At 37.7% G+C, this 25522-nt stretch overlaps 3 protein-coding genes across 3 annotated transcripts; 2 read left to right on the top strand and 1 right to left on the bottom strand.

Annotated features, from left to right (window-relative positions):
• Positions 1 to 271: 271 nt before the first annotated feature.
• Positions 272 to 8836, top strand: LOC124639644. Its single transcript, XM_047177083.1, has 8 exons — positions 272 to 448; positions 4207 to 4330; positions 5269 to 5482; positions 5923 to 6058; positions 6987 to 7136; positions 7398 to 7524; positions 7877 to 8090; positions 8325 to 8836. Exons 1-8 carry the CDS (start codon positions 287 to 289, stop codon positions 8461 to 8463), a joined length of 1266 nt encoding a protein of 421 aa, XP_047033039.1. The 5' UTR covers positions 272 to 286; the 3' UTR covers positions 8464 to 8836.
• Positions 8837 to 9080: 244 nt separating this feature from the next.
• LOC124639872 (protein D3-like) lies at positions 9081 to 20363 on the top strand. Its single transcript, XM_047177377.1, has 4 exons — positions 9081 to 9388; positions 16925 to 17048; positions 17397 to 17610; positions 18126 to 20363. Exons 1-4 carry the CDS (start codon positions 9245 to 9247, stop codon positions 18331 to 18333), a joined length of 690 nt encoding a protein of 229 aa, XP_047033333.1. The 5' UTR covers positions 9081 to 9244; the 3' UTR covers positions 18334 to 20363.
• A 1056-nt stretch (positions 20364 to 21419) lies between these two features.
• Positions 21420 to 24992, bottom strand: LOC124639861 (phosphatidylethanolamine-binding protein homolog F40A3.3-like). The gene is made up of 5 exons (XM_047177367.1): positions 24929 to 24992; positions 24563 to 24648; positions 22857 to 22980; positions 22000 to 22213; positions 21420 to 21611 (listed from the first exon to the last, which is right to left on the bottom strand). The coding sequence occupies exons 2-5, from the start codon at positions 24641 to 24643 to the stop codon at positions 21473 to 21475; spliced, it is 558 nt and encodes a 185-aa protein (XP_047033323.1). The 5' UTR covers positions 24644 to 24648; positions 24929 to 24992; the 3' UTR covers positions 21420 to 21472.
• Positions 24993 to 25522: the final 530 nt, after the last annotated feature.

Genomic DNA, 25522 nt, shown 5'->3' with positions numbered 1-25522 from the left:
ACATTGAAAAATGTAATAATTATTTTGTGTCATGGACAGCAGAATTGGCTTTTAAAACACACACGTTTTTTTACGATAATTTGCCATGTAAAAAGAAAACAAACATTTAAAATTTAAATATCTAAACAGTTGTGTTCACAAATGTACCCCACCATCATTATATTGAAACTTAGCGTCAGAGTAAGTTTATATAACCACGACACGGCTAAGGCCAGTCACTTTCTGTACGCAGCCCCTGACCGCCGTCACATTTAAGAAAAAAAAAACATTTGTTGTTGTCAGCAAAATGGCGCGAATATTGAGATGTGCCTTTATTTTTTTAATAGCAACCAGCACTATGGTCAATTTTAGGGTGTTTGCGAGAAGTATGTCGTCGATTATAAGAAGTTTCGAAGCCCAGTCCGTGGTACCCGATGTCGTGTCCAAGGCGCCCACCGCTGTGCTTAGCGTGAGTATTACAAACTTTTTTATTATTGTAAACCTTTTTAGTGTTAATTTCTCGTAACTAATAATTTGCAGACGGAAGTTAATATTAGGATGTTAAATTTTGAAATGTTTTTGAGAAAGTTTTGTTACGCAGACAAACTAGGCGTGACCTAGTTTCTCTTCTTCAACTATTCTTAAAAAGAAATCCAACCATCAATGACTTGATGGCCCGTGGTACAGTTGAACTGAAGATCAAATTGTGGTATTCCTCTATGTGATCGACAGTTCAACTTGTTATTAGTTGGTGATGATATGATGAGACAATTATTCCATCCAACCATTCCATTTCACCACCATTGAATGACCAATTTTCTCTCCTTAACGGTTTTCCATAAAAATCAATTGATTGGCCAACAAATATCCGTTAATTAAATTCACCTTTATCGAATAATCAATTAACGAGTATTTTTATTACCTCACCATCGTTTCATGGTATGCCATAATTTTTCACACTAGGCATTATTTCTACTACTGTGAAAAATTCTATGTTACCATTCAATCAGGTGTATTAACCTACTTACTGGATCGATATCAACTGAACAAAACCCGTTCAATACCGGTTTTAAATGTCGGCAGACAATCTAGCATTGTTCTTGTCACAAATCTCATATTTCCCGAGGCTGCGATTGTTCGAAAGAGTTACCGTGACCCTGGTACATGAAGGGCTCTAGAAGAAACATGGCAGGTTTGGTAGTCAGAGGACATTCCCTTATGCTTCACCCACTTCAGAAAGGGTCACATCATAATTTGCCGCTTGCCAAAAAACTTGATATTCAAACCGTTATTTTTAAGATGTTAACTCACGTTTTTTCACACTTATCTTCGTTGGGGACTCGTCCATTGTCACCTAGACTACAAATCTAGTCGAAACGAAATAAACTGGTGTGACCTAGGCTAATAAAAAAGTCGTTATGGTCATAAGTGTTGCGAGAACACAGGAAAAAGATTTTTTGACTTCCGTACTTTTTGTTTCTGAGAAAAAATCTAAGATCTTGTTTGAGAAGGTCTCAAATAGGGATGGTTTTTCACAACCTCTCTTCCCTAAAAAGGCTCCTGAAAATCTGTTTCCCCATTCCTTTAACAGAAATGGGCAGATAGAATGACTGCTCTAGACAGGATCTACGTAACGCATGTTCGTATATACTTACCTGTCTAGATTTTACTGAACTTTAGAAGAACGCAATAGGTATTAACCGTTTGAAACTGGATACGCGTCCGATTGATGTGACAGCTAATTCAATTAAAGTGGACTCTTAACAGGACAGGAAAACAGCTGTTTTGTTAAATCTTCCGCAAGCTTGCGGCGTTGTTAACATTCAGATTACACTACTAATAAAAAAAAATTAGGATTAACAGTCTCGAGCACGGTTTACATCGATGACTAAGTGCTGAGAAATCAAATAATTCAAAGCAATTTCTTTCGATACAAAATAAGGCGTATAAAATGTGGCAGTCCTGAAATAGTTTTTTTTTTTATATAGAAAAGGATTGATATAATAACAGAACTCTCTTGGACACTATTATGGAAAACTCAGTTTAATATTTTCATACCAAACCATAACATTTTCTATACATCGATGATATCATATGTAGAGCAGCATGAAACCCTTTTAATGTAGGTATTACTATTTGCACTTCAGTTATCTCTTTGACCACTTTACCAATCATTTGTTAAATTTATAATCAAGAGTGTTATGATATGACCATTGCATTAGAATCCATATACCTATACGTATATATTTATACCTTAACAATGGCGTTATAAGCATGATGTAGTAATAATATTACATTAAGGGAATAATAACGTATAGTTAACTCGGTGATGGATTGATACCTTCACAAATAACTTGCCTAAAGTTATTTGTGAAGGTAAACAAGCTAAGGAGGTTATAATATTATGTCATTAGTTCACATTACCGTTTCCCGGATATGACGTTCTACTTCTAGATCTATGATCTAAATTCCTGTACCTAAATCAGTTTGCAGGTAATTAGGAAAAACCTGAAAACTTGCTAGTCGATGAAAGTGAGAAATATTGTATTTTAGAAAACGAAAATTGGGTATATTGGACAGTGCTGTAAGTAAAATAAACTATTGCAAACATGGCAGTAGCGGCCGATCGTTTTGGCATAGTTAAAAGTCCTGAAGAAAATAACGAAAATCTACGTCGCGTACATAACAGAGAATAACAGAACAGGAACGAACATGTCTTAACAAAAATTGGGTTTTCCCAGATGATACAATAAATACGATCATATCTCACTATCTGACTAAAAATAAACAGATCAATCAAAATATTTTATATTTTAGCTGACATAATGATGATACATACTAAAATAGCTTTTGTAGTTATTATCAAAGATGACAATTAGTACCTCGATGTCTATAATTATCAATTTTGTCACAGTTATTAGTTTTTGCCAGATCATTGCTGTCTTGGATCGTGCCTACTTTGAGTTTAATGGTACGTTCACACGCGCGCGTTCAAATCGACATTCAACGGGCACAGTCACGTTCACGAGCGTGTAAACGGTACGCCCGAGCCCGTGAACGCGCCCGTGCCCGTGAATGCCGCGAATCGGTCGAGTGTCGGTTTTTTGGCAAAGTTCAAAGGATGAATGTGCGGGCGCCCGGCGACTGTTTACACGCGCGCGGGCAGTCAGTCTCTCCTGCGCTTTCGTGACGATTAAACGTTCTAAGAAAGTCGCTACGATCGGAGATTACAACATGGCGGAATGGTTAACGTCGTTCATCATTTTGTTTTTTTTTCCAATAAAAATAAGTTAAGCCAAAGGCTATGACAGCAACAACACCGAGATCCTCGCTCGCCATTCTTGCACTGACTGACACGACGGAGCGCGTGTGAACAGCTTGAATGTCCGCCTGCCCGCGACGGGCTGCACGCCGCGCAGCACGCCAGGCAGCCCGCCGGGCTGCGCGGCGCGCGTGTGAACGTAGCATTAAGTGATGGATTAACCACGCGGGAAAAACAAGTTTGAACTTGCAATTACTCTGTTTGTACTCCATTGAGCCTATTTGTCAGTTCAATCGTCATTTCGGCAACTTCTTTATCGTGCTCTTCATTTCTGAAGGTCGTGTCTTTCTTGATAATGCTTTAACCGAGATGGTGACAATGTTCTTCTATCCCGGTCTATCTTAAGCCAGTCGATATAGTGAGTCCCGTCACGTCTATGATTTGGTCTGACCAACAAATAGGTGAAGGTCCCTATCATCTTTTACTATCAATTTTACCTAAAGCAAATATAATTTATAAGTTGTCGGGTTCTCCCCGGGCAATATGACCAAAGTACATAACTTAGTACTTATTCTGTTCGTAAACTAAACAGATCTAAATTAATTATTCAGTTCTTTTGTCGCGAGTGTCATATTAAAATGTAGTTACCTGGTCATTTTCTCACTTCCAGCAAATTAGTTTAAACTTGTGTTGTACTGGGCAGGTAGAGCCATTAACTTCATTATTGCAATTAAGTATTTGATTCATACCGGATGCGATAATATAGGAAGTGTGATCTAATAGGTAAGCGTAATCTCAACCGATTTTTCAAAAGATGGACGTCTTTGTCGTCGTCACGCTGCTAAACCGCAGCGGGAGGGGTCATTTGATGATTTCCCATAAAAAAGCCGTCTTTCTGCCCTGTCTTTCTGGCTCACTAAACTCAATCTTAAGCTCTTGATAACATAATTGGTATATCGTTTCAGGTGAAATACCCCAGTGGTGTGGAAGTAAATGAAGGCAATGTGCTGACTCCGACGGAGGTGAAGGACATCCCCGACGTCAAATGGAATGCCTCCGCAGATGAGTTTTACACTCTTGCCATGACAGGTTAGTAGTGTTGTGCAACTTCAGAATACTTTGGGACTTATACCTAGCTTTGGGAATATACCCTATGTAGGCTGGTATGATTTTTTTTCCACTTACTTACTACATCTACCCAAAAGCCGGGATTTTATCGGGCACGAGCTTTTTAAGTATATTTGCCACGGCACGCCACGATTTTTAAATGATAGTTACTTACGTTTGTTCTTTATTCTAGAGGTATATCCTAAATTATCCGGGTTCGGGAAAAACAAACTGAAAAGCAAGTAAATATTTCTGCCATAGTCATGGTTTCGTACTGGTCGTATGGCTCTTTGACAGGAAAAAATAAAAAATAAAACTATGATAGGTACTGAAAAAATTAAACATATTTGATTCGGTCATGACCGTTAAATATTTAAAATCAACATTTTACTTGTAAAAATGACGGTTCTCATGTTATGTCAATACGTTTTCGTTATGCACGTGAACGTGGGAAAAGTTTGTAAATAGATCATTTGTCTTAAACCATAACTATATAAAACAATACTTTACATAAAACATTAAACAGGGCATTTATAATATTGACATAACTTTCTTATGAGTTACAGTATTTATGAAATCAAATTCGCTTAGCAATTCAGTTATTATGTATTACTATGAATGTACCTACCCAAGACTACATTATTTTGGAAATAAATGTCTTTTTCTCAAATATTTTTTCTTCCAGTTACCGTAACATTCCAAGCCAATATTTTTTCAATTACTAGCTTCTGCCAGCGGTTTCACCCGCATCCCGTGGGAACTACTTCCCGTACCGGGATAAAAAATAGCCTATAGCCTTCCTCGATAAATGGGCTATCTAACATGGGCTTCCTGAGATTAGCGCGTTCAAACAAACAAACAAACTCTTCAGCTTTATAATATTAGTATAGATTAGTTCTACACCAATTTTTATATTGCAGACCCCGACGCGCCTTCCCGCAAAGATCCGAAGTTCCGTGAATGGCACCACTGGCTGGTCGGCAATATTCCCGGGAACAACATCTGTGCGGGCGAGACCTTGTCCCAGTACGTCGGCTCCGGCCCCCCTCCCGGCACTGGTCTCCACAGATACGTGTTCCTGGTATACCAGCAGCCCGCCAAACTGGAGTTCGATGAGCCTAGGCTAACTAACAGGTCAGTGGCTCAAAGATCTTTCTAAAAAGTTTTAATTGGTATTAGGAAAAAATGGCCGCCATAATTTGGTGAATCAGCTTGAGATTTCATTGAGATACTTTTTTTATAATAAATAAAAGAATTAATGGAAGTACAATGGACATACTCAGAGACATTTAATGGTTACTTAAGCAATTCCTTAGTGATGGATTTCTTTGACGATCCGTCACTAAGGAGTGTCTTAAGTAACCATTAAATGTATCTGCGGGCGTAAGTTACCTTTTCCCATGTTTATTCCTAAAGTTTCGTATTTCAATTCGAAAAATGACTTAAAGAAAACAGCATGAGATGGCGCCGCTTTAGTATGACCAGCATGAATAGCATAGGCTATCATGTAAAAAGAAATAAAATTGTTTAGCCACATTTAAATGGAATTCTAACCAACACTATACCCTTTTCAGGTCTGGTGACAACCGTGGAATGTTCTCGATTTCCAAGTTCGCCAAGAAGTACAAACTGGGCGACCCCATCGCGGGCAACTTCTACCAAGCAGAGTACGATGACTACGTACCCATCCTGTACCAACAACTCGGCGCTTAAACGAAACACAACACAACGATTTTAGTACCACCTGTCTGTATCATTGAGGAGATAATAAATGGAGTAAATAAACGTTTTTTTAAGACTACTTTTTGTTTGAAGTTTTACTGAATTATGTAGCTTAAGTAGCAAACAGCAGCAACCGTGTTGTAGTAGCTCAAACAACTATCATTAACTTTTGCGTGATTCGGTATTAGTTATTCCATTTATTCACTTCTCATTGTAAGCCATCTCCAATATATCCAATATGGAACGCTTGTGGCCAATGTTACGCTAAGACAATACATTTGTATGAATAATTTGCCTTCCAATGGTATAGGAGTTTTATAACTATAAGCAGCTATCGCTGTATGGATAAATGTTGAAAATAAAAGCGCGTGCAATTTTAATTGTGTAATTTATCGATAATTGTAATAACGACACCCGCCGTGCGCTTGACTCCCGTTAAAAAAAAATATCTGCTTCGTCACACATTATCTTTGTTTATATCACAAGTGCAGTTTATATGTTATCTTTACCTTTGTTTATGTCCCCTTTGCATTATATAAAGATATCGGATACAACTAGTGCATTTAATGAGTATAATAAGAGAAGTTTTGTAAGTGGATGATTCGAAATTGTCTTGTAGTTTATGATATAGTGGTATGCACTGTAAATGGAGTTTTATTTCAACCTTCTACGTATTAAGGAATAATCGGAAAATTTTGAGTACCTAACTAAACAGTCACGTGCCTACTGTCTACTCAAAGCCATTTTTGGTAAAATCTTGCAATGCAAAGAAAAATGTGTCGCAATGATGCAGAACCAATCATTATCACAGTGATATTATCTGATATTCTGAGCGGTTATCTTTATCACTCAATAAGATGGTATATAAAAATGATATAAAATAATCTACCTACTCAGTATTGCGGTAGGTAAGTAGTCTTGCAAGATGGGTCCGTGGTTCTTCGCTATAATTTTTTGTGTAAATAATTTTACTCCGGTCCAACTAGAGAAGACACTGGAAGATCATTTTCTAAAACACGAAGTAATTCCAGATGTATTATCTACTGCACCTGCAGAATATTTGTATGTAAGTAATACATTTTTTTTTAGGTAAGTATACCTACACATTCCCGTTTCTTTATAATTTCGAGATGAGACCATTCCAATAGTCGCAGGTAGACTTCAATAATACAATAATGAAGCAAAAATTGTGTCTTTCTTCGATTTATTTTATGGGTTCAGCAGATCTAGGTAGACTGGGTCAGGTGTAAATTAATTACTTACATAATTTTGACCGAATGGTTGGTTTGAGTGAAAGATTGGTCACCTGAAAGTTTTTGAATTTTAGGTGAATTACCGAAGTGGTGCTGTGGTGAATACTGGCAACGAGTTGACTCCCACGCTGGTGAGGGACATTCCACATGTCTGGTGGGATTCTGCTGACCATCAGAAGCTTTTCACTGTTGCCTTTGTTGGTAAGTTATGATTTAGCACCTATCACGTTTAGCTCGAAATTTGGATTATTTCTTGATACGTAAGATAATGTTAGCCTGGCCAATGCAACGTATAAAACAAAGTCGCTTTTTCCCTTTATATATCCCTTTGTCCCTTTGTACGCTTAAATCTTCAAAACTACGCAACCGATTTTTATGCGATTTTTTAAATAGACAGAGTGATTAAAGAGGGAGGTTTGTATATATAATAACATATTTTAGGTAGGTGAATAGTGGGGAAATACTGTTATCCCGTGCGAAGCCGGAGCGCGTCGCTTGTACATATCTAACATAATTTCTTTGCACATCCTCGATCAACAATTGTCAATTTCAGACCCCGACGCACCATCCCGCATTTCGCCAACATCCCGCGCGTTTCTACACTGGTTAGTCGGTAACGTTCACGGGAATGACGTGATGTCCGGTGACGTCATCGCGGAGTACATTGGTTCTGGTCCCGGCGAGGGGTCTGGTCTACATAGATACGTCTTCTTGGTTTATGAACAACCTTCCGAATTGGCTTTTATGGAGACAAGAGTTAATAACACGTTAGTATAAATACTTGTGCAAGTACCTACCTATTTATTAATTAGGTTCTTATTCTATTTTCAGTCATAAATAGGCACGTAAGAAGTATCCGAGTATGATTATTAGACAGTCTTTTTTATGTAGGTACCTATTCCAATACTAAAACTTTGCATTCTTCGTCCTGTTTTAGTCGTGTCTCTTTAAAAAGATAGATATTGCAGAAATATATCCTAATCATGATTTTCTCTTTTCAGCTCTACTGAAAACCGGCCATCATTTTTAATCTCAGCTTTCGCCGAGAAGTACAACTTGGCACTAGTCGCTGGCAACTTCTACCAAGCGGCGTATGACGACTACGTGCCCATTCTGCACGAACAACTTGGTTTATCGTAAAATTTGATCATCATCTCCCGAGCCTTTTCTCAATTATGTTGGGACCGGCTTCCAGTCTCACCGGATGCAGCTAAGTACCACTGTATCACAAAGATCGACTGCCTATCTGAACTCCTCAACCCAGTTACCCGGGCAAAAGGGCAACCCAGACCCCTTGGTCACACAATATATTCGAGTGACATGACCTAGGAACTAGCGTCATATATCCGATATCGTGTCATATAAATGCATAGGTGTTGATGATGACTGAAAATAATTATAAACTAATTTAAAAAATATGTGTGAAGATTCATGTTTTTGACTAGAGAAAGTCTCATTTATTTGTTTGTAAATATTGCCTAATCGTAATAAATTATTGAATATTGAGTTGTTACCTTTCGTTTTAATCATCCCACACTTATCGGAAACTGGATTTTTATTTTAGTCTCCCATAGAACAATAAAGACGGTTTTTTTGTACGGGAAAGATTTTCTAGTTAGGTAGGTACCCATGTAGGTGATCCATTAAAATTCTTGTTAATCTGGTTTCAACGTCTAAACATTGAAAACACTCATGGTTGCTTGATAGATATACCTATAATAGTCGTGAATGGAAGCTAAATAAGGGCTCCAAGGTTTCCACGTGTAAGCAGATGCCCCTATTCGAGAGATAAATAAAATAGCAGTGTAAATCACAGAACCGTGATTTATCTACTGAAATAAATAATTATCTACATATATTTATCTCCGTATAAGAATAAACAAGTTTCTGCGAAGTAGTTCATATATATTTTGCTAACAAGATGGCTCGGTTGTGTTGTACAGTTTTAGTTATTTGCGTGAATAGTTTCGTGGTCAGTCGAGTTTCGGGGACTGTGGCAGAATCCTTTTTTCATAATGATATAGTTCCCGATGTGTTGTCTGTGTCACCTACAGGATATATGACTGTAAGTACCTATCTACCTACCTATAGTTACGTCCTGAAATATCGTAATGCTGTAAAGTCATTGTGGAAAATGTGTTTACAAATTAATTATTTTTATTTAAATTCCCTTTTCTGTGTTACATAGTCTGATGTGTCGTTCTGATGATATTCTATATAATTAATGTAATCAGATATATATATACACATATATATCTGATGATATTAATTACGAAGTTAACTAAAATTATTGTTTAGTTAGTAGTTTTCAACCAACTTTCCTATAAAGAAGAGGTTCTCAATTCGGATGTTTGCATTTTTTTGATTTTTCGCTCATCGTTTACTTATAACCGATTTGATCAAATTTGTTTGAAAGAGTAGGTACCTATACTTTCCAAATAGGGACTACCCATTGTCACGAGGTCCAGGATCTGATGATGGGCACAATGAGAATTCAAGTGCGCCTTTAGAGAGTTGTAGGCATGCTTAGGGTAGAAACTAGAAACTTAACACTCAGCTGTGTGTCTGATAACATTAACTATAAGTAAGAAGCTTCTTTGTAAGAAAAATAAAGCAAGATTTTCAATGAAAAGAGTAAAATCCTTAATGAAATCATTGCAATAGATATCATAAATATTGAGTAGGTGTTGAGAAGCTATTAGGTATATTTAGAATTCAGGAAGTACTAAATTGGCATTTTTGTTATTTTTATTCCGGGAGTCGTCTCTCGACTCCCGGCTCCCGAAGAGTCTTCCACGTCCACCGCAGCGCTTGCGATGAGAAATGCAAATTTTCAGTCGTTCCGCCGCCGAATGACTGCTACGCAGAAGGAGGCAACGGCATCCCATTACTCGCGCCGGAAAATGGCTTGAACCAGGGGCTGGTGCAAGAGGTCGCCGCGCCAATTGCCGCCACGGGGACACGGCGGCGGCGCTCTACCCAGGCGGGGCACATTTGGCCAAAACACACGGCAATTTTGTCTATGTAACTGAATGATATCCAACATAGTTATTTAAAAGGCGTTTTTTTTAGACTTAGCTCGGATCTGATAAATCAGTAGTTGAATGAAAATATATTTCTCTGGCATGCTACGCGTTATTTGTACGTTTCCGAAGGCGGTAAAGTATTTAACGTGCGTATGGTATTAAATCGAGAAGGTCCTATTTCCTTAATCTGCACTTTGTGTCTGGGCTTGTTTCTCAAGCTACAGGAGCCTTGCTTCACTCTCAGCAGCCCTGGCGAGAGATCAATCTTCCTCCTTTCTTCTACGATCCTTATGCGTTACATGTTTTTCACCACAATAAAATTTATTGAAGGTCTACTCAAAAGTACTCATTCAAAGTTAAAGTTGCTTTTAGGCCACCACATTCATGGAAGATTAGCTAAAGTAACAAAACCCCAGCTTAATTTATTTATGAAAAAATACAGAACTCCATCTATGACTTTAAAAGATAGTTTATGGTTCCGTGAAATTTTTGACGTTAATATTCAAAAAGCCATTTAGATGGCATTGTTTTAGATTTGGCTTAGTATTATCAATTTTCATTGCATCAAGATAACAATTATAGCGATTATTTTGATGAGGCACGGCAAACTGACAAACACTATTAAAATATCTATGGAAAAATTACACCCAGAGTTACAATATGGCGAATTACGAAAAATGTACAACTCCATTTATGAATTTAAATGGTAATTAATACATGTTATTTTCCACCTCGCTGCTTTGTCAAATTTTATGTATTTTATATTATATATACCACAGATGGAACCACTTTAACCTTGCCTTAACAATTTCATAAAATTTAATTTTTCTCCCAAGTTACTTATGAAAGCGTTATTTTCTGTGTAAAGATTGATAATAGGCCGATCAACTTATATAAGTTCAATATTCAAATATTTGTTATTACTGAGCACGCTGCTACAGAAATGTTAACAGAAGTAATCGTTCATTGCTCATCCCCCGTAGGTGATAGCGTGATAATATATACCCTATATGTTGAACCGGCCCCCAGGTAATATTCATGCAAAATTTGATTTAAATCTATGCAGTACTTTTCGAGTTCAGTGAGACCAAACATACAGACAATCAGACATACAGACAAACAGACAAAAATTCTAGAAACTATATATTTGGGGTCAGAATCGATAATAGATCACACCCCCCCGATATTCTTTTAAAAAAATATTCAATCTACAGTTTTGACTTTCCTATCATTTTATTATATGTATAGACCAACGGCGGATCCAGGGGGTAGGTCACAAGGTCATGACCCCCCCCTGGGCCAGGTTCAGGACCTAAGAGGACCAATAATTGAAATGGTTAAACAAGATGTTTTCAGTTTTTGTTATAAGTATAAGATAATTTTTATTCCGAGTGAATAGGTAGATACCTACATAGTTACAGGTAGAGTAGTTTTGCTGAAGAATTCGTGCTCGCAACGCTCACTCTCTATTCTTTATTTACTCTTTATCCGTACCCAAAAGGAGGAAACGGGACCCTGTTACTAAGAATCCGCTGTCCGGGTTGTCTACATTACATGCTGTATCTCATGCAGGGCCGTCTTAACCTTAGGTGCAGGGTGTGCGAATAACCCGGGCGCCTCGGTCTCAGGGGCGCCGCGGGACGCCACCAGGAAATTTCGAAGAAAATGCACCCGTTCGATAAGGAAGTTCCACATTGTATCATGATACTGACAAAAAAGTCGCCTTCGCTTTGTTGGATCGATCATTTTGATTATTTTTAACTTTTAACATCCTCCAACTAAGTGAAAAAATTCTAGCTCGCTACGCTCGCGAGTAAATGACTATGTCTGTACTGTATTTCTGATTATTTATTATTTTTAATGACGCACCGAATCAACGAACACAAATGGCACTCGCTCTAATCACGGTTCCTTTTTATTTGTACGTAATTCCCAGTCTGATTTGTGAGGCTTCAAACAAATAATTTAAAAAAGTTCGCGCTCGCTGCGCTCGCGGCTACTTGTTGCTTTACAATGTATTTAATCAGGTGCTTTTGTGTCGTAGGCTCAAAAAATTTCGCGCTCGCTTCGCTCGCGCAATATCATGTATACCTTGCCTAGATGGCTTCATAGGTCAAATATAACAAAAAAAAATATTAATGGAGTCCTCAAAAACAAAACAGTTTGCGCTTCCGACTGCTTGTTACTTTACAGCGCTTTTTAAAACTTATGAACTTTTTGTGTCCCAAAATTAAAAAATTTGCGCGCTCGCTTCGCTCGCGCTAATTTTTACAGTAACGTACTCCTGTCTCGACTTTCATAACTTAAATCTGGCCAACAGTTTGAGCCTACAATGATTCGGAAACATTTTTATAAGTCCTTTACCTACCAATAAAGTGACTTTCCTTTTGAATATAAATAAGAACGTTCGAAAACGTTTTCTTTCAATAGATACATAGGTGGCGCTTGGGTGATGATTGCACCGAGGCGCTACATGAGCTAGAGACGGCCCTGATCTCATGAACCCTTACCAATAGTAAGACAATTGAAGTTTTCACAGAAAATGTTTTACTGTTGCTGCAATAAAAAAAACGTACGCGCCCTTTTCTACGTACACAATACTTTTCAAACGTTTAGTCTTCAACCTGAAAAAATTCTCGCGCTTGCTATGATCGCACTTTCTTGTATTTGTGCTGTCTATTTGTTATACAGCAAGAAAGCGTTTTCATCTACTTTTAGTCCTCGAACTGAAAAAAAATTTTCGCGGTCGCTTCGCTCGCGCTTTTTTCAATTTCACGTCTGTGATTCTGTCCAAGAAATCGCGTTCGCTCAGCTCGGACCATTTTCTACATAAAAACACTTTTTTAACCCCCGACGCAAAAACGACGGGGTGTTATAAGTTTGACGTGTCTGTGTGTGTGTGTGTGTGTGTGTGTGTGTATGTGGCATCGTAGCTCCCAAACGGATGATCCGATTGTAATGCGGTTTTTTTTGTTTGAAAGGAATGTCATTCGGGAGTGTTCTTAGCTATGTTTGGTGGAAATCGGTTCAGGTCTTCAAGGTCATCAGCTCGTTTGTTAGGTGTGATAGGAATGTTACACGCTCAGTTTACTTGCAAGCATATGTGGGATCTGAAATTTGAAATACTAATGTCTTCTGGAACCACTGAGCTGGTCTGCTGTTAGGACACGTGCCTTTTAGTAAACCCATCGAGTTTGGGCTCGTTGAATTTGTCTTGACTGGTTCTCTTCATGTTTCTAATTGACGAGAACCTGATGCTGGAAATGGGATGTGGCACAAAAATTTTCGCGCTCGCTTCGCTCACGCTTTTTTGTTTAGCACGTGTGTGTAGTATAAATACGAGAAATTGCGCTCACTCTGCTCGGGCCATTTTCTACATGAAAACACTTTTCTTCACATTCGTAAAAAATTCGAGCTCGCTACGATCGCGCTTATTGTATTTATACTACTACTTTTAATATTAACAGATCTATACGCTACAATATAATATTTTTTGTGACTTGACCACGACTGTGTGACCCCCCCCCTGGTGCCGAAGCTGGATCCGCCCTTGGTATAGACTTTGTTTGAAAAAAACATTTTTTTATTTTTATGTATTGAATTTAATGTGATTAGGTACGACACACTTTGTATAATAGTTATACTATTATTAAGCTGAAGAGTTTGTTTATTTATTTCTTTTGACGCTCTTATCTCATGAATTAGATAGCAGAGATAAATTGACCTTCTCCTAGTTCAATGAAAAGACTGATAATGTTGTTATTTGACATATTCGATTCGGGGTTAAAAATATGAAACTACTAGTTGTTGCCACCGGAGTCACCCACATCCCGTGGCACCTAATCCACGCAACCAGATTATAGAAATTAACTTATAGCCTTAGCCCAGTAAAAAGTTAAATAATCTTCACACACAAACGACTTCAGATATTTATTATTACTAGCTTCTGCCAGCTGTTTCACCCGCATCTCGTTTAAACCTCTGCACTTGCCCAGATAAAAAGTAGCCTAAAGCGTTCCTCGATAAATGGGCTATCTAACACTGAAAGAATTTTTCAAATCGCACCAGTAGTTCCTGAGATTAGCGCGTTCAAGCAAACAAACAAACTCTTCAGCTTTATAATATTAAGTATAGATTAAGTACATATAGGTAGATAACATAAGTAGATGAGAGTATATAACACAAGTAGGTATTTGCCTTAATTTGTAATCAAAACAGTGCGAACTCATTAATAGGAACCTTGAAATCAGTGTTTACGTAGATTCTTTTATTAAACCTGATACTTATGAATCTTAAGTAAATATCACGAAATCTATTTTAAACTCGAACTATTAAACTGGTCCACATTATTACGTAGGTAGGTACTGGTTTATTTATTTACTAGCTTTTGCCCGCGGCTTCGCTCCCGTCAACTGACTTCTCTACTTTACCCTATTTTTTTCATAAGAACCTTCTCCTGACAATAACAAACACAACAAAAAAAGAATTAGCCAAATTGGTCCAGGCGTTGTTGAGTTATGCGCTTACCAACACATTTTGCGATTCATTTTTATATTATAGATTTAGGATGGCTAACAGGATGAACACAATTAAATCATGTCATATAAATCCCACCCAAAACAAAAATGTGAAAGACTGCCAAGTTCGATAATATGGGAATGCTTCGCCTATAAAAGAAGTGAGATCTGAATAAGTACCAAGTTCCATACACATACCTCAGTTAAAAATAGTTACTTTTTAATGATGTTACTTGGCAAGTTTTCATACACCTTGTTATAAACCTACTAAACGCAATGAATCAAGTATTTAATTTTCTATTAAAACTTGCCAAGTAATCATCATTAAAAAGTAACTATTTTTAACTGAGGTATGTGTATGGAACTTGGTACTTATTCAGATCTCACTTCTTTTATAGGCGAAGCATTCCCATATTATCGAACTTGGCAGTCTTTCACATTTTTGTTTTGGGTGGGATTTCATTTATTTTTGTAAGGTTGTTTATTTTATTTTTTTCTTATGATGAAGTTAGTTAAAGAAATGTCTCATTTATACTATTTTTTAGATTTTTTAATATGCACTATGTTTCTTACAAAGAAATGAACTAGATTAACTAAATGGACTAGATTTACCAACTGACTGACATGACATGTTATCATATATTATGTTCGTGGATCAAAGTTACACATTCGTTATTTTCGAAAGTGATTCACACTTGGCCGTTTTCAGATTTTTACTTTACTTTGACTAAATACAAACCTTTGTACCATTCGAAGATATATTATATAAATATAGATAAATTTAGTTCGTTTTAGTTCCTCAGGGGTATAAATTTACACCGGGTATAAAACACCTTCATTATTTTGAAACCGACTCACACTTGGCCATTTTCAGATTTTTTCCTTTACCTTGACATAAAGACCTACCTCCATGCCAAATTTCAAGTCAATACGACCATTGGAAGTGGTCTAGGTTTTTGATGAGTGAGTCAGTGAATAAGTGAATAAGTGAATCAGTCAGTGAGTGTATAGTAAAAATAGCGATTTTCTGACGTCAATATCTCAAGACCTAGAATAGGTATATTAATGAAATTTTGTATTTTAGATAAGTGAGGGGGTCTCAACAGATACTAGAAATTTGATATGCGTAAATAAAATAGATTTTGAGTTACAGGGGGGTCGAATTTGGCCCGAAATGGTTCGTGTAATATAACCCACGGCCGGTGTGTCGCTTTTTTTGCTCGAACTTGGCGGACACACTGCCGTGTGTCTAGATCAGCTCCAGAGTGTGCTCTAAGTTATAGGCGACCACATCCTTTACAGTCGTTACATTATATCCGTTCCATATAACAAAAGCCATATAACGGCTTTTGTTGATGTTTTCCCATTGCAAAAGGGTACATGTATGAGTGCGTATACCCATTATTTTGTCTCCACACCTCTCGATCTTTTGAAGAAATAGAGCACTTACTTATTATATAATTAACTTCATTTTTAATCAACTGTATACGATACAAAGTGCAATTTCAATCGGTTATGTAACACCAGAATATCGAGATAACCTTTTTTACGTTATTTATAACAATGCAACCGCAAGTTACTGTTTGTAGCATTTAATGGCTTGAACATAATATTCATAAACCTTATTAAAAGCGTTCCCTAAAAATGGACTGACTTATAAACCCCTGTGTAAAAAAACAAACACTTAAGGATCTCATTGTTTAAGAACTATGTACCTATGCTTCAAAAAGTTTTAGCACGCCCACTTACCTACCTACTTCGAATAAAAAAAACCGGCCAAGTGCGAGTGGGACTTGCGCTCGAAGGGATCCGTACCATTATTTATAAAACAGACAAAAAAATCACGTTTGTTGTTTGGGAGCCCCCCAAAATATTTATTTATTCTAGATTTTAGTATTTTATCATCTGTGAAAATTTCACCTATCTATCACGGCTCATGAGATACAGCTTGGTGACAGACGGACGGAAGGACAGAGGAGCGAAAACAATAGGGTCCCGTTTTACCCTTTGGGTACGGAACCCTAAAAAAGTAACAAATCTACTATTTACCGTGACCAGGTGGTGTACCCCGATGGCGTAGAAGTGAAGGAAGGCAACGTGCTGAATCCTAGCCAGGTGAAAGATATCCCCACTGTGTCATGGGACATCACGCTCGGCAGAATGTACACTGTCGTCATGATTGGTTTGTACCCTGATTTTTTAGATGTACTGTTTGGTGTATAAAATAAATGTTTAGCTACCCTCGGTCCCCCCTATTACGGTAATACATACCTACTTTCTTTTAGAAATAGTGAAAAAAAACTTATTTCGCTCTCCTCTTTTCTATTCGGTCGGTTCGATTCGGAGGTGAGCATACCGTAGGTAGACCTAGAATCTTCGTGAATTTACACTATTCAAAGTGCCAGCAAAGCATCTAAATTAAATCAGTGCAATTATCGGGCAAATGTCTGTCTCTAGTTTCGTTATATTTTTTCTTATTCATTGCACCAGTACTTACAAAAAATCAAAAACTTTCCTCTTTCCATTGCAGACCCCGACGCGCCTTCCCGCTTGGAGCCAACAGACCGCGAGTACCTCCACTGGCTCATGGTGAATGTTCCCGGAGACAACTTGAAGTATGCTGACACTATAGCGGAGTATGTCGGAGCAGGACCTCCACAGGACACTGGGTTACATCGCTATGTGTTCTTGGTTTACCAGCAGCCGTTTAGAGCTGTGTTCAATGAGACTGTACTTAGTAATAGGTGAGGATGAATCTTTGTAAATTGATATATTTAGTTACCTTCCCAACATTTTTATTACATTGTATCCGTAGCAGATGATCAAATTATGATTGCTTAGGAGATACTTAGGAACTAGATAGGATTTTTACATTGGTTGCTTTTATCACGTTATGATATGATCCCAAAATAAGATACATAGAAATCACCAAAAGACCTATTTAAATATTAATCATCTACTTGAGACGCATTCGCGCAAGTGTATAAATAATTCACCTTAACCTTTCTTATAACTCCTTCTAATTCCCTATTTGTGGTAATCGCAAGAATATCCTTTCAGAATATTTACTTCCTAATCACAACAGATGGACGGATAAACGTAGTGAAGGACGTTTCAAATTAATGATTAAACTTTATACTCTTCTCTCTTTATCAAACCTTTTTAGGCCTCTACCCACATAGAGAAGAGATCAATATCTCGAAATAATATCAGAAAACTTGCTCAATGTATTCTAATTAATCTTCACAATAATTTCCAGATCCTCAGCGAACCGTACATCGTTCTCAGTGAGCGATTTCGCCGAGAAGTACAAACTAGGCGACCCAGTAGCCGGCAACTTCTTCCAAGCAGAGTATGATGACTACGTGCCCATTCTGCAGGAGCAATTGAGAAGTGCTGCTCAGGTGTTGGGATCAAATATGGCGTTATTTGTTTGTATTTTGATGTGTTTGCTAAGACTCATGTAAAAACTAGTTAGGCATAATTGAGTGCTGTTAAGACTTGAACGATTGCTGTGCTGAACGTTGTTTTGATTTTGCTAATTATGTAATCCCTGAGAGGTTTTCGTTGTGTTATATAGAAAAGCAGAGGCGGCGTTAGGCGTGGGCGACGTGGGCCACCGCCTACGGCCTCGCGGTACAAGGGGCCTCGCGCCTCGAAATTTTTTAAAGCGAGAATTATATAAAATAAAAGATATAAATCAATTTTGTTGTAAAACATGTTTTCTTAGTCTGGCAACATTTGCCGCCGACCAGAGTGCGGGGTATCCCTGGTTTTATTTGTTTACTTTCTTTACTAACAATCTTTAAAACCACCAACCAAGTCAATTCTTAGCCTGTAAAAATAATAAACATGGGATTGCTTGCGTTATATGGAAGTTTAACCTTGTAAAATGTCAAATAGACAAGCAAATTTGCTGCAGACGTCAAAGAAAAAAAAAGCGCTCATTCGCTCGCGGTTTCTTCTTTATTTCTAATTTATTCTACGTTTACTTTTAGAGTTCTCAATTTAACAAAAAGTTGGAGCACTGAAGAAACACAGCTGACTGTCGATCCAGTCACGGTTTCTTTTAATTTGTGTTTAATTCCGCGTTAAATTTGAGAAATTCTCGAACAAACACTACTTTTATGTCCCAAAACTCAAAAATGTTCGTGCTCGCTTCGCTCGCGATTTCTTTACTTTGCAATTGTTCTCATTGTCAGTGTCAACATTTTTTAGTCTACCCTAGCAAAAAGGTAGCGTCGTTTTTAAGTCCTTTTATTAATAAGAAAGTAACTTATAGTTTCCATATGAACTTTCTTATTTACGGAACTACTTTAAGTCCCAAAATTCTAATACATAGGCGTCAACAAAGAGTTACACGTGCGTTTGGGCTTCATTTTAAGTATTTTTTTTTTGAGTTCTATAATATTACAACAAATAATATTACACTAACCAGCAATAACTTATGTACGATTGGGCTACATTTTACGTAATTTTTGCTTTGACTTGTTAACTATAAAAAAAATCCGCGCTCGCTTCGCTCGCACAATCGGTAACTGCATGTGTCTCTGTTTTTCCCATGGGTTTGAATTGCAGTTGGAGGGCGCCGTAGAAATCTCGCCCAGAGCGCTGGTACAGTTAAAACCGGCACTAAATAGAAACGTATAATTGTGTTATTATTGAATAACACAATTATACGCTAGTCAATACTAGCTTCTGCCAGCGACTGTATTTTTATGAATAAAAACTTGGCAGTGTTGTTTTGTTTGTTTTTATTATTTTAAAGAATCCGTCTTCAGGTCGCCATAGAACAGGGCCTCGCGAAATCTGTCTTGCCCACATCAAATTTAGGTCTTGCCCCGCCACTGTAGAAAAGCCATACAAGTGTCTTAGGAATTAAATTGAAAAAGTAACGATTTGTACTTAGAATGAAATCTTTAAAGTGTACATTGAAGTGGATAAAAAGTTCTTTTGATTATTAATTAGGGACTCAGATAAATTCTCCAAATTATGGATTCAGAATTAACAGCAATTTAATGTAAATATGTAGGATGTGTGAACGTGCAAATGTTTACGTAGTTTTAAGTACATAATGTGAATGTCAGACGATATGACGATATACCATTTTTTATAATCAGCATAAAGTATGTCTTTAATAATCAGCGTTAAATAAGTTCATAAGCATACTGTTTATTAATTTTACACATAGTTCGTTTTAGAACAGTTAAAACAGATCGCTTATAAATTATAACGTTAATTAGCATTAATTCTTGATTTAGAAACCGGTCGGATATATTTTGCTATTTTAAAAACACATAATTTAATGGTTTGTTTAAAATAGGAACTAATTCGACTTTAGAGATGTGTTTTTCGACTAATTAATTGAAACACAAATATTTACGTAGGTACTTATTTGTGTTTCGCGAAACTTTAGGTTTGAGAGAAAAACTGTGGCGCTTTTAATGGCCACATAATGTGATGAAATACATTTATATAAATAAAATTGATAAATTGATGACAGTGTATTTATCATTCTCTGCCTAGTCAATTCCCATCTATTTTGTTGTTAGCTCTCAGTTTGTCGGATGGAGCTGAATGTCGAGTGTTTATATCAGCGGTTGGCACAATAGATATCTTTGCTCATATCCAAGGACCGATTGTGACGAGCGTTGCTTAACTTTTGATCGATAGTGCCATTGGCATGCAGCTGTTCGAGCCACGAGGTTCCTCTCTTAATCTAAATTCTAAAGTATACCTACTCTTTATATAATTCTTCTCTTACTTCTCTTAATTTTTAGTACTTTCATAGTACTTTCAAAGTAAGTAAATAAAAATAGTACAAAAGGATTCTATGCTTACCACATGTGTATTCCCTTGCGGTTTCACACAAAACTACCGATTGAATTCAAACAAAATGTAGCTACCTACTTACAACTTTACAGCACTTAAGTTTTAGCAAACAATGGTCCAATAAAATAAATATTATCCTTTAGAAGTCTGAACCCCATTCATAAATTATGTCCTTAAAAATAGACAATCGAAACGGGCATACCCAATTATTTTTTTAATAGTTTTGTTCAGATAACCAATGTTAATAATTTGATACTATTAAGTAAAAGTAGATTAAATCGTTGATTCATCAAAAATAACCTATTAATCAGCTTCCTTAACTTTAAGTGCTTTGTGAATTAATCAAACAAGTTTATTACCAACAAAGAATATTTATGAGTATTGAGCATGTTTCCGCTAAGCGCCTTTTACAAAAATGGTGAAAGCGGTCGAACTGCGCGCGTTAGGAGTTATCCGGAATAGGCGCTTCTATGGAGAAGACCGGGCAAGAGGGGCACGGGGGGGTATATAAACATCTACATACAATGATAATGCTGAATAGTGCGTTTCTTTGTTTGCTAGAACGCGCCAAACTCAGGCACAACTGGACTGATTTGAAATAATCTATCAGTTTTAGATGGCCCATTTACCGAGGCAGGCAGGCTGTAGGCTATTTTTTATCCGAGTGTAGAAGTTACTTCCCTCTGGAAGCAGGTTGTAGTTGTAAATGAAATCCCAAGCATATAATTAACAAAACATTTAATTACAATATAACATAGCAATAATAAATAAACTCTAAACGCCTAGACTCTTGTATAGCAGCGGCACGTAGTCGTCAAACTGCGCGCGGTAGAAGTTGCCCGCCACAGGTGCGCCTAGGTTGTACTTCTCCGCGAACTTCTTCGTGGAGAAGGCGGCGCGACCGTCGATGGACCTAGGGAGGAAGTACCTACGTTTAGTAATTTTATGCTGGATTTTGTCATTATCTGAGTTCTGATCTAGCGGCTTTCTAAGGCAAGGCATCTCCCTAGTGTTTCCATGTTGGGATCAAATATCATAGTAAAAATAACAATATAAATGAGAGCCGAGAGAGAGAACAATATAATAGGAGATTTCAGTGTTAATATAGGCATTGGTACTAAAATATGTACATGTAACACTATTACATAAGGTCATCTAACATTTAATTTCTGTCTGTTTTTTTAGAATGATCAATTAATTAAACTTTAACACATAAAATATGACTCCTTACTAATTATTACTAGATCATAGCACATCAGAGTAACTACATTGCTCTCTATATGACTATTTATGGTACTCACTTGTTAGTCAACCTCTTTTCATCAAACTCCAGCTTGCCAGGCTGTTTGTACACAATGTACACGTATCTATGGATGCCAGTGCCGGCTGGGGGGCCGGAGCCGATGTACCCGGACAGGACCTCGCCCTTGCTGATGTCACTGCCGGGGATGTTCACCACTAACCAGTGGTGCCACTCGCGGTATACTGGCTCGGGACCGTCGTAATTGTCGGGGTCTGTTTACAAATCTGAAGCTATGATCAGCTCTATCTTATGTCAGTCCCCTATCATTAGCATATCACTGGATTTATGTTAGAGTCTAATTCTTTCAATATGGTCCTGGTGTTTCAATATGTAGTTATACCTAAGTTGGTTTTTTATCAGTTGTGTTAGCACCCATAACACAAGTAATTATGTTTTTTATCAGTTGTGTTAGCACCCATAACACAAGTAATTATGTTTTTTATCAGTTGTGTTAGCACCCATAACACAAGTAATTAATAACTTACCATACGGTTAACTGACCGTGTGTGAAAAGGTGTCCTAACATTAAAAAAAAAACAAAAAAATATTCCAGTGTTACCTAGTTTACTGTAAGGGTGCAACTAAAACTTTCATTAAGATATGTAAGTACAATCTACTTAGGAAGCATGTATAGGTAAGAAGGTAGGTGTCTGAGCAACTTAAATATTGGTGATAAAGAGCATATTGAAGCTCTAGACAAAAGTAATCTTTCAGATGTAAACTTCATGACAAGAATCGCAATCGCATCGTCTTTCGACAACTATATAGTAACAAACAAGTCTCTATGCAACAATTTGTAATTGCGAACTGCTAATTATTTAGAGAACTTAGTTATTTAGTTCAATACGAGTTTACCAGTGAAGATGAGTGTGTAGAAGGAGTTGGGGTCAGCGTTGAAGGAGACGCTGGGCTGCTCCTTCACCTGCGTGGGAGTCAACTCATTGCCCTGAGACGCGATCGCACCACTCGGGTATTTCAACTGGAAATAATGTAACAAAAAATGTAAAGAAAATCGTGTTAGTTACACTACTTATAACTTAGACCCTGGAGAAGAAACTAGTGTCTAAATAAATGTTAGTAAAATGGCTGAATTGCCTTTACGAAATGAGTAGGTATGTGATCATAGATACTTTTTTTTTAACGACGTCAAAAATCATGAAATGTCCCCTCCCGCTGTGGGTTAGCATCGTTGAGGGAGTGTCAGACTCTTACTGACTAAAAACCGTCGTGTTCCGTCATAGGCCTTTTATGTATCGATAGTAGGCCGTGGTATCTCTTTCGAACAATCCGCAGTCCCGGCAGGCCTTGGCCCTGCTGAGCCTCGCTGGGGTTGCTGACATCTCTTTGAGGAGCGCGTGGAACAACGCGCGCCGTTGACACGGGTCTGTCGTCTAAGTAGACCACCCGAACTCACCGCCCACAGACCCACGCCTACGGTGGCTGGGAGTCATCTCGCGACACCCGGCGCCCATGGTGTCTACCTGGTCTAGCGCGGCGGCCGGGATGAGAGATGCGAACTCTCTGGCGTTCCGCCTCCTCCTTCTCGAGCATGACCGCTTCGCAGAAGGAGGCGACGACATCCCATTCCCTCTCGCCCCGGACCATGGCCTGAACCAGGGCCGGACGCGAGAGGTCGCCGCCGCCCAAAGCCTCGACGAGGACCCGGCGGTGCCCCTCCCACGCAGGGAACTCCTGGACTGTGTGTCCTCGGGGCTGTCCGCACAGTGGTGACACCCGGGCGCCTCCTCACGACCGATTCGGTGCAGGTACCTCCCGAAACAACCGTGTCCGGTGAGGACCTGCGTCATGCGATACGTGAGGGCGCCGTGACTCCTCCCGAGCCACTCCTCAAAGAGGGGACTTACCGCCACTATGGTGGCGTGCCCTGATCATAGGTACTTAGTGTAACAAAATGTATTCAAAAAGAACAATTAATTGTAGGTAGGTAAGTAACTGATTATTGTAATAGGTAGGTATTTGATTGATTACATAAGTAGGCACAGTACTGATTATATTAAACATACATATATGTATAGTAGTTCCAACTTGTTTTATAAATAGTTCGCAGGTACGATACATTTGCTTTCGCCTAATCGTTATGAATGAACGATTGATGACTTACTGATTATATTAGTTATTATCAATACACCTGTTATCTATTAAATAATAATGTAATTAAGAGGTTTTTACTTAATCGAGGAATTCGTGTAAGATAAAAAACCGTCTGGAGATTTGCACCTATCGTTTTTCGGTGAAATTAAGGTCAAATAACTATAAGAATCTTACATAACTAACACAACTTGCACATACCCTTTACGTGTAGGCAGAAGCCAGAAAGTCTGACAACTTATCTTACCAAGGGTCACCAGGTTGACCATGACCATGTAACTAGGTAGACGAGGTCAGATAGACAGTCGCTCCATGTTAAGCACTGGTACTCAGCTGCATCCGAAGAGACTGGAAGCCGACCCCAACATATTTAGGAAAAGGCTAGGTAGAAATGATTATGTAAGAAAATTAACTTTAATTATTAAAATTAAAGTAAAATATAGTAATCTCACCTCGATGGTGTCTGTGGGCGGTGTCGGAATGACATCGGGCACGATCTTGCTCGACTGAAATGCTTGCGCTACCAGGGACATGGTGACTGATAAAAGAACAATGATGCTTAAGTATCTTGCTTCTATTGCTGATTTAATACTAATCAATAAAAAGTAAGGTAAATTCTAGAGATTTTCATTCGAACTGAAATTATTTCTATCGAAACATTGCAGATTTGATTAGGCGCTGTTAAGTTGTATGCACACACAGTCTAGACTGAAATTAGCTTCACTTAACAGCATTGTCCAACTTAAAATACATCTCAATAAGTAAAGTGTTAATTTCATCTAAAAACACTAAGTAAGCTGTTAATTTTGCAAACCTACCTTTTTCCACGACTGCTTCAAAAACACTGAACAATATAAAACTTCATGAAAACACGGCACATTTACGATTTCATACACTATCGGCCTTACGTGAACCACACAATATCCATCTCTTTCTATACTACAAGAAAAGAGTAAGACAGAAACACATGGTACTTCTCATCTACGTATATATACTAATATAACAAAGAAGAACCATTTTTGTGTTTGTTTGTTTGTACCCTGAAGGCTCCGAAACTCGAAACTACTGAACCGATTCGAAAAAATTTTTCACTGTTGGAAAGCTACATTCTTCCCGAGTAAATACTCGTAGGCTACATTTTATCCAGTTACGTTCAGCAGTTCCCTCGGGATACGGGTGAAACCGCTTGAAAACGGCTAGTTGCAAATAAAAGTGACCATTTCGTACAAGATTAATGACTTGATAAAAATTACGATAACCCTGACATTGTACTAAAAGTGATAACTCTTTGAAATAAAAAGTTGTTATTTACACAATGACAGTTCTTAATACATAAGATAAGAAGTGCAATAAAAATTAGGTATTCACACTGTGTTGTGTGTATTTTAAATATTATGAAATCTTCAAATGTC

Source organism: Helicoverpa zea, chromosome 19 (assembly GCF_022581195.2).
Source record: "Helicoverpa zea isolate HzStark_Cry1AcR chromosome 19, ilHelZeax1.1, whole genome shotgun sequence".
Lineage (NCBI taxonomy): Eukaryota > Metazoa > Arthropoda > Insecta > Lepidoptera > Noctuidae > Helicoverpa > Helicoverpa zea.
Note: the sequence above shows the minus strand (reverse complement) of the source record. Positions and strands in the feature narration are given on the sequence as shown.